At 40.5% G+C, this 14,326-nt stretch overlaps 1 protein-coding gene across 1 annotated transcript in view; it reads right to left on the bottom strand.

The window, feature by feature from the left end:
• DPP6 (dipeptidyl peptidase like 6) overlaps positions 1–14,326 on the bottom strand; it is a 298,726-nt gene that overhangs the window by 62,262 nt on the left and 222,138 nt on the right. The window contains exons 11-13 of the mRNA XM_006018553.3: positions 10,467–10,590; positions 9,407–9,445; positions 481–588 (exon numbers count right to left, since the gene is read on the bottom strand). Of these exons, the coding sequence (XP_006018615.1) occupies positions 481–588; positions 9,407–9,445; positions 10,467–10,590 (271 nt within the window). The remainder of the gene's footprint in view (positions 1–480; positions 589–9,406; positions 9,446–10,466; positions 10,591–14,326) is intronic.

Here is a 14,326-nt window from a genome sequence, read left to right as displayed (position 1 = left end):
TGAAGGAGGTGCTTTATTAAAAAATATATACAAAACAGGGAGATTATTTGAAATGTGCTGGACATTTGTAGGGGTTTAGGTTGTAGCCGTGTTGGTCTAAGGACATAGACAAGGTTCCTTGGGTGAATTTGATATCTTTTATTAGACCAACGAAGGGTTTTTGAACCCGAAAGCTTGTTAATTAACTTTTCTCCAACTATTTGGGTTGGTCTAATAAAAGATATCAAATTCACCCAAGGAACCTTGTCTGCCTGGACATTTGTAAATGTTTATATTCTAAGTGGGCTGCATCATCTGCTGGTGACTAGCTATCCACTACCACTAGCATTTACTTGAATTAAGGAGCAAATACTTATTCTGAGAGGGATCCAGGTCCTCCCTGCATGTACTGCTGTGTCTCTGGTCTTAACATAGAAATGATAGTCATAACACAGTCTAATCAATTCTAATTAACAACAACATAAACATTGGGTGATTTACCTGTGATGAGGACATAGCAATATGGTAAAACTTTCCTCGTCCACCCTGAGGAATGGCTCGGACAAAGAAAAACTTCCGACCATCCTTCGAAAAGATTGGCTCTTCATTCTGCAAATGTCAATTATACATAATTATCATTTATGTTTGGGGGGGTTTATTAACTTGTAAAAAAAAATGTTAATTTAATCTGAAGGGAAGTAAAATGTACTTTCTAAAAACAGTTTAAGAGCATTAAGCCTTCTAGAAACAGAAAAACGGACACAAATTCTTATAACTTTTGCATTTTTTTTTAATTCGCTGAGAAAAAAACAGCCATCTTTTTGCTGGCCTCTTCTGGGAGCAAAACGAAACTGGCAACGAAGCAGCACTTGTGGCTTCAAAGTCAATACCCATTTGCAAAAGCAAAAATAGCTCATACATTCATGGAGAGAAGGCTGCCAGGGGAAAACTGGAATATAGACCTTAAACAGATTTGCAATTTGGTGATATTTGTTTGGCCAATCTTGTTTATTCAGCTGGAAGAGCTGCTTTGGGCTGCATATCGTTTTGCATATATGTCCTTAAAGAAACATCACCAGCCTGTCTTTCAGAATCTAATTCGGTCTCCTTTCCAACCTCCGTACAGATGATTAATTTGCAAAATTATTTACAAGCGGGAGGAAAAAAGAATGTCTTTCAAAAATGTCTTTGACACAAAGCTCCCAGGTGAACCAGATGATTGATTTTCCTGTGATTATTATGACTTTCAGTCAGACAGAGACCGGGTTCTGTGCAAGGAAATCAAACAGTGCACGTGGCAACCCAGTCTTTTCTGGAGGCCGCTTTCTTTTCTTTTATACTACAGGAATCCACAGGCATCTGGGGGCCTTCCACTCCAGGAGATGGTTACAGAGCAGACTACAAGGGGTTGCAATAGACTTTGATACATATAGCACCTAATGGCGACAAAAATCATTAGCTCTGCCTTTTGAGGCTAGTTGTAGCTTTTTTGTTCCATCTCTTGAATGGCAACAAGGCCTGTTACTAAAGCAAAAACTTAATCTCTTGAAGCCAGATATGAAGTATATTGAAGAAGAATCTATCATGCATTCATCAGAGTAGAGACAAGGTTCTTCCACTCCACCTATCCTGGGCTGTGCTTATAAGTGCTTCCCTCTCTGAAGTGCTCAATAGAGGAATGCTCTTGGTCAGCCTTCCTGGGTCTTCAGCAGCTAACGAGTCATCAGAGGTGGCTGACACCCAGGCTTCACTATGACCACATCTCAAAATACCATGCCAAACTAATGCAGATGAAAAAAACAACAGCCTGAGCAGACAGGGAATTATTTTATTGTTATTATACAACTTTCATTCAGACAGATCCTGCATGTTGCCGAAGGAAATGAAACAGTGCGTATAGCAGCCCTTGGGCGTGTGGGAGCCTTCCACAGGAAATTTAGTTTCTTTTCAGAACTGCTGACACGCTGCTCTTTCTTTAGTTCCCTTTGCTAATTAGCTGTTAATTATTTAACTTTCTATTAGTGTTAGATTGAAAAGGTCTACTTTGGGGGTACTAAAGTGCCTGGCTTCATTTTTATTTTTCCTTGCTCAGTGTTCAGTACTTTTCTAAAAGAAGCGTGGCCATTGTTTGCTTGCTAAAATGTCACAACATTAAGTTTAATCTGTTTTGAACATCTCCTAGAACTTTAAATATGAAAATCTATCAGCTTCATTTCAGAGTCCTTGAAGAGAAGAGGAAAAAACCCAATAGCAAAATAATGTAAGATCAGAGGAAACTGTGGCTGGAAGGGGCATAGTTCAGTTGCCTACTTAGGGCAGGATCATCCCAGCCACGTGTCTATCTAACCTGGGGTTGAAAATGCCCACCACTTCTGCAGGTAACCTGCGCCACTGTTTGACCACCTTCATAGTCAGAAAGTTCCTCCGAATCTCCAACCTCAATTTCCCCTGCTGAATCCTGAGGCCATTGCTCCTAAATAAATCCTATCTCCTACTGTCATGGAGAAAAGTCTATCTCCATCTCCTCTGTAATCGCTTTTCAGGTATTTGAAGACTTACCAAAGAAATTTTACTCTGTGATTGGATTGGTATGGGTTGTGAGGGGTCTTCTTCTGTAATGGGGGAGGGAGGTGTGGAAAAGAGGAATGGTGTGGCCATCTTTCTTGGATCTCTCGAATGTATTTGAGCTACCTCTGCAGCAGCGGGACGTTGGCCACAATGGTCCCCATACTTTACCTGTAGCAGATTAAGGTGGTATGTCTTGTGGCTGCTAATAGGTCAGACAGTGGATTTATATGGGATGGTATGGATAGGGATGATCCTACCTCAGGCATGGAGTTGGACTAGATGACCTCTAGAGGTCCCTTTCAGCCCTACTTTTCTATGATTCTGAAGCTCCCCTCAGTTGTCTCTTCTTCAGACTAAACCATCCTATTTTTTTCAGCCTCTCGTCATGTGGACCAAATGATCTGCTGGTGTAAAGAGGCATCGCTCCAGAGAAGTCAATTGTAGATTTACCCCATATTGCTGTACCTATGGCTATTGTACTATCAATTCTAGCAATGTTTCTCTGCAATGAAACTAGACCTTGAACAGACCGCTTTAACAGACCACTGAACCTATTCTGAGACATGCTGGAAGGATGTGCACCATACAAATGATTACTGCCATCCATCAGTGGTTCTCTGATGATATGAGTGCTCTATTTGGATGTATCTGCTCATGGAAAGACTTCCTGTTAATACAGTCACAATTTTCATTACAAACTCAGCAGTTGTGTTATAGAGACTCAGCATGGGTAGCACACGAAGAGCAATGCTAATGGGACACATTCCTGAGATAAAATAGTCTTCAGGAAGCCTCACCATGGATCTTGAAAACACACCCACCCTGAGTCAACACTAACGTGCACAGCCTTTTCACCTTACCGAGATAAGAACAAAAATCGAACTGGAAGGAGGATAAAAACAAATAAACACATTTAAAAAACCCCAGAACGAGCATAACCCCACCCACAATATTTTAAGGAATGGACAGAAGAGTAAATTGTGTTTCCTGGGGGGAAACTGGATGGAAGAAGTCACACATTTGGTGAGAGGAAAGATCACCCAATTCAAGAGGTTATATTCTCATCTTGACCATTGAACTTGACATGTGACCTGAGGTAAATCGCTTTATGTCTCCCTTCTTCCTCCCACCTTATCTAGTTAGGTTGGCAAGCTCTTTGAGGCAAAGACTGGCTCTTATAGTTTTCATATACAACACCTAGCAAAATACAGCTGCAATCTTGTCACTGCCATAACAGTTCTGCATGCAAACTGGTGGAAAAGTGGACAGCTCTCAGGCCGGGTTGAGGTCAAGTCAGATGTGCACTTATTTATTGCTGCATATAGCTTTATTACAATTACGCTGCTTTTGCTTATTATACAGACTGGGGTCTTATAGTTTCACACAGACCAATAATCTCAAGGACTCAGCCTTCCTTCTATAGCTGCGTTGATGCCCTCTCATTTGTCTGCCTGGCACACCTCAGTTCTGGCCTCGCAACAAATGGAGTTGCTCGTGTGGGTTTTGGTGCCATGTCCATTTTTTGGTGGCAGTCTCCTTAATTCACAATGTCACAGGGAAATGGCTTCACTAAGGATTTGAATTCAAACATGGTTTGAATGTTTCAGCAACAACTACAGGAATGTGATAGCCAACTGCAGCTTTTTGACACTTTGAAGTTCACTTTTTTTCTGGGCTTAGCATTTGTATGATTTGCTCCAATGTCTCTATTGTGCTTTTGTATTAGTGAGAAGTGTCGAGCCTTTCAAAAAAGCCCACTCACCTGCCCCTTATCCCTGGGACTATGGGAGCAAGCTCACCCCCACCTCTACCACTTTTATCCCTGAGGCTATGGTGTTAAGATGCCTGCCTCATTCACCCCTGAGGCTCTTTCCCCCCGCATTGATTTGTGAGGTTGAGACAATATGTTGATGTCCATCTCTGAGGCCAGAGGGCCTGCCACCGATAATATTATTACATAAGATAAGTGCTGTCATGAATTGGTTAGCACACATGTGTGTGTGTCTCTGTGTATCACTCCCCTCTACTGGATAAAAGAAGAACTGCTCAACTAAGTGCCATAGGCCCGGTGCTACTCTCTGCTAAAGGAGATTTTCCTCTACCCCTATTGATAGAGCCCATGCTGTTGAATAATGAGACTTAGTTCTGTCCCTGCTGTGCTCCGTGGTCTCTAGGAACTACATGGTGACAGCAACGTGGAGATGCATTTCTATACTTCAACGCTTTTAAATGCAAAACAACACAGAAAGGCGAGTGCAAAAGTTTACAAAGCCACCCATGTTTTTAGTTTCCGGACCATTGAAACTACACTGAAAAATGTGAGTTGTGCTATGCATGAATCACTAGCAGAGCTGTTATACTGTGACAATGAGCATTTAAGAGACTAAAAAGAAAAAACTAAGAAACGTTCTTCAGCCTAGGACCAAGACTGAGCCAAGGCACTTATGGAAACAGGAGAGCTGGTATAAAGAATGCACCTTGGGGGAAGGAAATGAAGAGAAGATCTGTGTTTAGCTTATGTGAGAGGTGTTGTGGGTTATCTTGTAAGGGGCCAGTTTCTGGCTGCACTGAAGTCAACTGCAAAACTCTCACTGACTTCATTGCTGCCGTGATTTTACCGCTGGCTTCTACGTATTTACAAGTTTATTTAGAGTGAGGTGACATTTACAAAAATATACATTAAAACCCCCTTAAAATTCATTCAAAACTAGCATTTGAAAATTGCCTGTGTTCCCTTCCCCTTGCTTTCCAGGCAGAACAACTTTTTACCTATGACCATTCCACTTGCTTCCTGGAAAAAAAACTGCCTCATTGGCCTTAGGTCAAAGATTTTTACAGCTAAGGCACATGAAAAATTGGAACAATTACTATTTCAGATTATCTATGCATCTCATTAGAGATATAGATAAAGGACAATATTTGCCAGGGTGAGTCCCTAAAGTCATGCCGCCATGCCTACATTTTGGTATCTAAACATAAGAGGTCTGATCTTCAGAAGTGATAGGCACCAACAAATGCTACCAAAGTCAGTGGGAGCTACATGTGGACAGCACCGATAAAAATTAGGTCACTTTTATTTGGGAGCCTAATGCCGAATTCTCACCATATTATATTGGTACAAATATTAATGATTCATAGAAATGTTCTGAAACATTGGTAATATATTTGTGATCTATGCGCTGATCAATTATATTCTGTTTTCCCACTAAGGAGATTTGAATGGTTACATCCTTTCCAGCCTCTTCCAAAGACAAACTCTGAGGTGGTCTACCATCTCTAAGTGTTTGTACTTAAATACAATTAATTCATACAGTTTCAGGACAGAAGGGACCATTAGATCCTCCAGTCTAACCCGCACCTCACAACCCATTAATTTTCACCCAGTTATCTGACTCAGCACTAAAACACTTTCAGTTTAAGAAGTGCAGGCCTTCCTTAAAACCCAAACCTGCTGGTACATTTGCATGAAATCCCAGGGGAATTTTCCTGGCACTCCCTGCTGAGCATCCACATAATCTTGCCGATCTTTCTCCCATCCTGCTTCCAGTCTATTGACATTTTTCTCTTTGCTACTTCATGTCTAATATGCTTTGCAAACTCCCCATGATAGGGGCCAAAGGAGTCCAAAGCGATCTTTAAATTGTAATACAAACATTTTTCAAAAACTCCTACATGACTCAGGAATCAATTCCATTTTCAAAAGTGACTTGAGGTGCTTTTAAAATGGAACTTAATGTTTTTTGAAACTATATCCTTACACTCTTAAATGTCCAAGTGCCTTCTTAAAATGGGACTTAGGTTCATAACTCACCTGGGCAAAAGCTTGGCAGTGTTCTGCACATCTTCAGTGACTGGGAGAAGTGACTAACAATAGCATTATTGTGGCAGTTGCACACACAACTAGTTTTTCAGATACCTAAATGTTCATTTTGGAGTGCAGCTGAGTGCCTGTGAGAGGCCTGAATGTTCTGGCTTGAACACTCAGAAAAGTAGGCATTTCCCCAGAAAAGTAGCTGTGCACAGAAAGGAATTGTTCTCATCTCCGGACAAGAATCACAGGGATGTCATTGCTACTGTCTCCTGCTCCTGGGAAGGATCTCCTCTCAGCCTAAGCAGTCCTGATCACTTGGCTGACTCACTATTTGGTCTGAAATTTGAATTTCATTTCCAGCTGGGCTCAATGCTTGCTGTTCAACATACATATTTGGTCACATTTGCTAAAATAGTTATCTAAGTTCACAAACATGGGAGGAAAAAACAAACAGGAAAAGGAAATAACCTCATAATCATACAGTTAGTCCAAAACAGAAACTTAGCAGAGTGTCATTGCCAGAATGTAAATTCAGGGAGCCTATATTATTTTCCAGACTCCTAGAAAACCAGCTGGGACTTATTTGCACAGTTGTGCCAAATGTCTCAAAACCCTGTTGTGATGAATATTTTAGCATGCTACCGAAATATCAGACTCATTGTTTTAAAACAAACAACTTGGGCTCTCTAAACCCTGGTGCAGCATTTGTTGCACGGAGGAGAAGCAATAGAATTTGCCATTTTGTAAAGCACACGATATAATGCAAGTCACCGAACACCTAAAATTATCATTAAACTTGCTAGTATTCACACTTTAAGTGCTGACTTTTGTACCAGATACACAGTGCTGAACCTGGATATATAATATCTTTCCACTAGTGTCAAACAGGAATAAATGGCCAACATACAGTCCTACACTACTACAGTCCTACAATGTGAAATTATCTTGGGCTAAGTCAGGGTAAAAGTGCAGTGGTATAAATTAAACTGGTATAACCATCATTTCTTCACAACTTGCCCTGAGGTACCAATTTGTTCATGGCAAATCCACTCTTCTATCACCAAATTTTGAAGCATTGTAATAGTATCTACTGCATCTACTGTATCTACTCCAGGATAGCTGCATTTCTGTCCACTCAAGATCCTGGTATAGTTTATACTGGTATCCAAAATTGTTATGAATTACCCTGGTATACATGTGTCTCAGTCCAGGCCCTCTGAAGACTCAGCACTCAATCAGGGTATTGTACTTTAAATGTACATATGTACGTTCAACTACAGCATGACAGATATTGCAGTAAGTACAAGGGAAGAGATTTAAACTGGTTCCATACTTGTAAAAATAGATCTCCCAGTGAATCTTGTGATATTTAAAACAGAGGAATTTAATTTTGTTTTCCTTTGAATGGATCCATCTTTGAACTATTTTCGACATATCCAGGCTAATATATATATTGCATTGTGGGGATAAAAGCTATACTGGGTGTTTTTATTTTTCTTTCCTATACGTGAACTCAGGTAGAGAAAAGAAGATTTTAGTTTGGGGCATCTGACTAACTATAAAGTTAGTTTTTACATGGACCATGTACCAGTCATTGCTGAAGGAAAGTCTCTAGACTGAGGGGAATATTGGTCTCATTATGTATGGGAGTTCCTAGATCCTTAGGATTTCTGTACCAATCGCAGCAAATTTGTGCTGTACTTCATTTCTGCATGAGGAAATCCAGCATGGGTTCTTTTATTTTACTCATGTTTGTGTGTCAGGCACTCAGAGATGCCACAAAAAACAGATTGATACTAATAGCTTCTCTTTGAGGAGGAACTTGATCAACTCTCAGATTGTTCCCTAAACTAACACTCAGGTAGTGACATTAATTATCACAAACTTTTACACTTCAGAAAGGAATAATTATGTTGGATGAATAGGGCCTGTATGGATCAATGCAAATGATTATTTAGAAAATAAATCTTAATTTTAATTAATTTAAACTCTTTGTTTATAGTTTCTAACTGACCTTCACTTCTTTTTCCTCAGTGCTTATACTCAGTTTAGCCTCTTTTTTAAGGCACAGAAGTGGATTTTTGAGCTGATATACTAAAATGTAAAATTCAGAAGTATAAACTTGATCATCTTATGACAGAGTCTCTAAAAAATGTGGTCCCTGTGATAGAAGTAGGTTGGATTTGATGTCCCAGGAGGTCCTTTCCAATTTTATGCTCTAGGTTGCCTTGTAAGCATTCATGGTTTCAACTGTTGCGTAAATTTACCATTTTAATTTTTTTTGCCTTTCCTCTTTTCTTCTATTTAAAGTATCTGCAATAGTTTATTTGAGGTAACATTTCAAAAGTTCCTAGGTAACTAAGGAGCTCTCAAATATTACTTAGGATTCACCTAATGGCCCTTTTTAAACTTACTTTTTCAATCATTTAATTCTGATTCTCTCCTGTGTGGAGGGCCACTGCATCAATTAATACAACCATCAGCCCCAAATTAAGATTTTATTGAGGACTTGTGCTGTTGATCAGTCTTAGCTTGGCTTTTGGTGCAGGGGTGACTCATTCAATAGTAGTTTTTCAGGTAGCTTATATTCAAGTCAAACGTATTTTGGGAATTCAGGCATTTATACACTTGCTCTAGGGTGGGGGGTGGAGGGTGTTTTAATTAGAGCAGCTCTCAGACAGCCACTCTAATGAAAATACTGCAGCATCACATGTATTCAGCATCCCACATTTCAAAATGGCCACGGGGGCCGTTTAACTAAAGCTCATTCAATGAATTTTAGTTAAAGAGCCCCCACTGCCATTTTAAAATGTGGGATGCTGAATACACATGATGCTGCAGCACACGGGAGCATTCTAATTGGAACGCTGCAGCAGACTCAATTAATCACATTAGAACACATCAGAGCATGTGTTTCGGCACCCCATGGTTTTAACTAGTAGGGCCTCCTAGAGAAAAAGAGATCTTAGCTATTTTAGGCAGAGGTGCCCCTTAGTTCAATAAGAAGAGCCTGTATATTTTACATTCTGTTAGGAAGATCACTGTTACCTGTCTGTGCAGCCAGCCTTCACTTTCATCTTCATGTTTCTAAAATGAAATGACATAATTAAATAACAGTTTGCATGCGTTTCATTTTGCTCATCAGTGCAGAAAGCAGTTTGACTGAGTCTGAACGGTTGTGAACAAGCACAGAGAAACTGTTCAAGCGTGCTCTTGAGGAATATAATCCCGGGCCTGTTCTTCTATTGTTGCTTTCTGATAAACAAGCAAAGTCTCATATAGGAAGACACGCCATTCAAACGGACAAAAAGAAGAAATTCAAAAGACACATGGCTCCTTAAAGTAAGACAGTAATTTACTTGTTATTACACTATTCCCAGGATCTTTATATAGACCTTGCATGCACAAAGGGTTTGCACTACATAAGCGTATAAACAGATATAGTTACATAGAAAGATCCCCCCCGAATGTGCAGAGAGAGGGGATGCTGATGAAGTGATCTCAGACTCACAAAAGCTTATGCTATACATCTCTGATTTAGCTAGACTATGAGGTACAAATCTACCCTGCCTTCCCCCTGAATGAGAATAAGTTTTGCCACTTCAGAACGTTATATATGTATCTGTACTGAAATCAGCTATATTACTATGCAGGTTTCTCTGGTGCCATAACTGAATCTGTACTGGGAGAAACTTCCCTGAATCAGCCCAAAAGACGTGTTTGGACTCTGATTAACGTAATTTCATTAACTCAGATGGTAAAAGGACTCTCAAGTTAAAAACAGCACTGTTAGATGTGTGTGCGTGTGTGTTTATATCTACATTAATATAGCATAAGCATGTAAACAGGCACAAACACTGTGGAAGGCTAGACTGAGACTGCCTTTCTATAGATCTGCTAGGAGCGCAGAACCCCTCCCTTGCTCGGTAAATTCAGATACGGTATGTTACTATGTCCTGAAGCAAATGTGTGCCTACCTAAAGCACTGTACAAGTCTGTATACAGTCTGACACACTTTCTAATAAAATGGTTTAAATATTTTCTCCCAGTGCAGATCACAAATATTAAAGGTAAGTACTTTTAAATGTCTCTGAAGTATATTTCTTACCTTTGTACAGACTCCAGTGGTGGCATCACAGAGGGTCAAGATAGAGACGTTCTGTGCCCTGTTTAACCAGTTTACTGCCACTTTGGTACTCGTTGCCCATTTCACCATGGTTATGTAGTAGTCCCTGAAAACACGTAAACATACACAGACTGCTATCACTCTGTAGTACTAGACCAGCAGCATGCAGTCCAGAGACGCTAATGCTACAATATTTTGCCACTCAACCGACTGATGGGTTTGTTGATCCTAGTATGAACAGGAAGGGAAGGAACAATCTCTAAGTCTCAATGTTTCTCTGGTTAGTTATATATGCATTGGAAGATGATCTTTTAGGGCTCTACATGTAAGTTCCAAATTTTTGCTCTAGTTGCCAGCTGAGTGGGTAACTACTAAAGAGCAATAGGACTACCAAGAGCATGGAAAGTGTATGAAGTTACAAATCTACGTACATGCGAAGACAAATAAATGAAAAAAAATGGCAAAGCAGTTTGAATCTGACTCAAGATGTCTGGCTCGGCTAAAGAATGTAAAAATCAAACTACTGTATTTTATCATGTATAACATGCCCCAGAATATAATATGCATCTTGCTTTTCAAAAGCAGAAAGAAGCGGGGGGGGTGGAATAAAAGGTTTTTTTCAGAGTTATAGCTGCATAAAGCAGGGACAGAGCCTAATCTTCACACGACTTACCCTGCTTTTCTTGCTTAACTAAAGCTGAAACCAAGCTGTTGGGTAGAGCTTTGAAAAGAACTAACGTGTGTCCAAGGCTGTGAAATAGGAGAAGAGAAACCAGGAGCTGTTTGCAGAGAGCAAAATTGTCCTTAGAAAGGTTAGCTTGATTAATGGAACATCAAGAGCATTAAAAAGAATCGTTAACACCTCTGGAGTAAAGAACAATGAGCCAGTAAAGGAATGGACTCCCTCAACTCCAGAAGAGCAATTCAACAGCTGCTACACTGTGCTACACTGTGGACCAGGAATTGAAGCATGGTGCTTCTACCCCAGGCAAAAAACCCGGCTTTCTTCATTTATTGCATGCACCATAAATGTGGGGAGCTGATTTGGGGGGAAATGGTGAATGTTGTATGTGAAATATATGGTAACCTCCCATTTGAATGTATGACTTGGGATACATAACAACAGAGCCTCCTCAGCAGTGGAGACCTGCTCATATAGAAGTAGTGTTATGCAGCGTTTAATACCACAAATGTTAGTGGAAAGTAGTCAATGAAGCTGTGTAAGAATGAATCGGCCAAGAATAAGAATATGGTTCCAAATCCCTTTGTCATCATCATCATCACTCCAGTATTTACTGGACACAACCAGATTGGGACCCATTCTTCTAGGCTGAACAACTATATAATACATAACAGTCTTTGTCCTAAAGAATTTGTAAAAGACAAAGTGAAGCAACTGGGGATACAACTAAATAGGTTAAGAGGGAAGAGACAGGATACCATCCAAATATAATAGGAGGTACAAACTCTCCGCCAGACAGGGATGGTACTGGGAGATTTCCACCTTCAGTCATGCATCTGCAAAAATCTATAGCTGCATCTAAAAAGTAGAGCTCTCATTGAACTGACTGGTGGGCCAAAGACATTCCTAAATTATAATACAGTGACTTTTCATGGTGCACAGTCTATAAAAAATTTAGTAGTTCATTTGTTTGATATAAAATATGTATAAGGAGTTGTTGCTCTCATTGGGATTAGTGTGCTGTATCATTAGAGAGCATTCTGTGTTCTGGCAAGGATTCCTGTGTGTACTGAACAAAAAGGGCAAAAGCAACAAAGATGTTTTCCTAGCAAAATAACACGTTGGAGACTGATTTAGCAATATTTAGCACATAAATTTTGCTGGAAAAAATAAGAAAAGTGTTTAGCAGCTGCATGAACAACACTGAAGAACAGGAACAGGGAGCTTTGGGTAACAGTATCTCGAAAAGTCAGCACTTGAAATAAAGCATGATTTTACTTGAGATCAGCAATAGCATGTTTCCTAGGAGGTAAAATAGAGCTGCATTAAAAATAAAAGGGAAACAAATTTTGTGAATTTAGGGCAAATTGTTGCTGGCAACATTTTTTGAATAGAGTTTAGAGGACACATGTTAAATGTTGAAATGACTCATGGTGACTAGCAGGCAGCAACTTCAGACCTTGATATCATTTCCCCTTCCAAACATCAGAGAAGGAAGTGGAAATCAAGTGGGCAAAAGATGTGAGGCACCCCACTAGCTTCTCCAGCTGTATTTGTAACGTACTTTGTGCATATGTGGCGTATCAAACAATCACTAGGTGTGCACTGACCTTGCCTAAAGGGATATTGGTGCCTACTACCATGGATTTGGATCACAACAGAATTTGGGCAGGAGTGAGATGCCCAGACAGATGGTTGAGATTGCGTCTGAGCATGCCCAAATGTGTAGGGATCGTTTCAAGCTGAAATAGAAATGCAAACAAATCTAGGCACGTAAGTGGTTTTGTAGCCTTTAAGTGGGATTGATTTGGATCACTCTTTTTTTTGTGATCACAAAATCATAGAAAATTAGAGTTGGAAGGGACCTCAGGAGGTCATCTACTACAAACTTCTGCTCAAGGCAGGACCATCCCCAACTAGATCATCCCAGCCAAAGCTTTGTCTATCCAGGTCTTAAAAACCTCCAGTGATAGAGATTCTACCACCTCTCTGGGTAACCTGTCCCAGTTGTTTACTGCCCTCCTAGTGAGAAAGTTTTTTTCCTAATATCTTACCTAAACTTCCCTTGCTGCAACATGAGACCATTGCTTCTTGTTCCGTCATCTGCCATCACTGAAAATAGTCTAGCTCCATCCTCTTTGAAACCATTCTTCAGGTAGTTGATGGCTGCTATTAAATCCCTCATCAGTCTTCTCTTCTCCAGACTAAATAAGCCCGGTTCCTCAGCTTCTCCTCATTAGTCATATTTCCAAGCCCTCTAACCATTTTTGTTGCCCTCTGCTGGGGGGTGGGAGGTGGGGGTGGGACGGAGAGGGCAAAACTGAACACAGTACTGCAGATGTGGTCTCAGCAGTGCTGAACAGAGGGAAATAATCACTTCCCTCGATCTGCTGGCAATGCTCCTACCAATGCAGCCCAGTATGCCATTAGCCTTCTTGGCAATAAAGGCACATTGTTGGCTTATGTTCAGCATATTATCCATTGTAACCCCCAAGTCCTTTTCTGCAGAGCTGCTGCTTAGCAAGTCAGTCCCCAGCCTGTATCGGTACATGGGATTGTTCTGTCCTAAGTGCAGGACTTTGCACTTGTCCTTGTTGAACATCATGTGATTTCTTTTGGTCCAAACCTCCAATTAGTCTAGGTCTCCCTGAATCCTAGCTCTACCCCCAGCATATCTACTACTCCCCACAGCTTAGTGTCATCTGCTAAGGGTATACTCCATCCCATCTTTCAGGTTGTTAATGAAGATACTGAACAAAACCGGTCCCAGGACTGACCCCTGGGGCACTCCACTTGATACCAGCTGCCAACTAGACATCAAGTCATTGATTACTACACTTTGAGCCCGACAATCCGGCCAGTCTCCTATCCACCTTACAGTCCATTCACCCAGCCCATACTTCCTTAGCTTGTTTGCAAGAACGTTGTGAGAAACCATATAAAACACCTTGCTAAAATTAAGGTATATCTTGTCCACTGCTCTTTCAACATCCACAGAGCCAGTCATCTTATCATAGAAGGCAATCAGGTTGGTCAGGCACAACTTGTCCTTGGTGAATCCAATCACCTTCTTCTCCAAATGCTTACAAATGGATTCTTTGAGGATCTGCTCCATGATTTTTCCAGGGACTGAGGTGAGGCTGACTGGTTTGCAATTCCC

The sequence above is a fragment of the Alligator sinensis genome, unplaced genomic scaffold, assembly GCF_000455745.1.
Source record: "Alligator sinensis unplaced genomic scaffold, ASM45574v1 scaffold601_1, whole genome shotgun sequence".
NCBI lineage: Eukaryota > Metazoa > Chordata > Crocodylia > Alligatoridae > Alligator > Alligator sinensis.
Note: the sequence above shows the minus strand (reverse complement) of the source record. Positions and strands in the feature narration are given on the sequence as shown.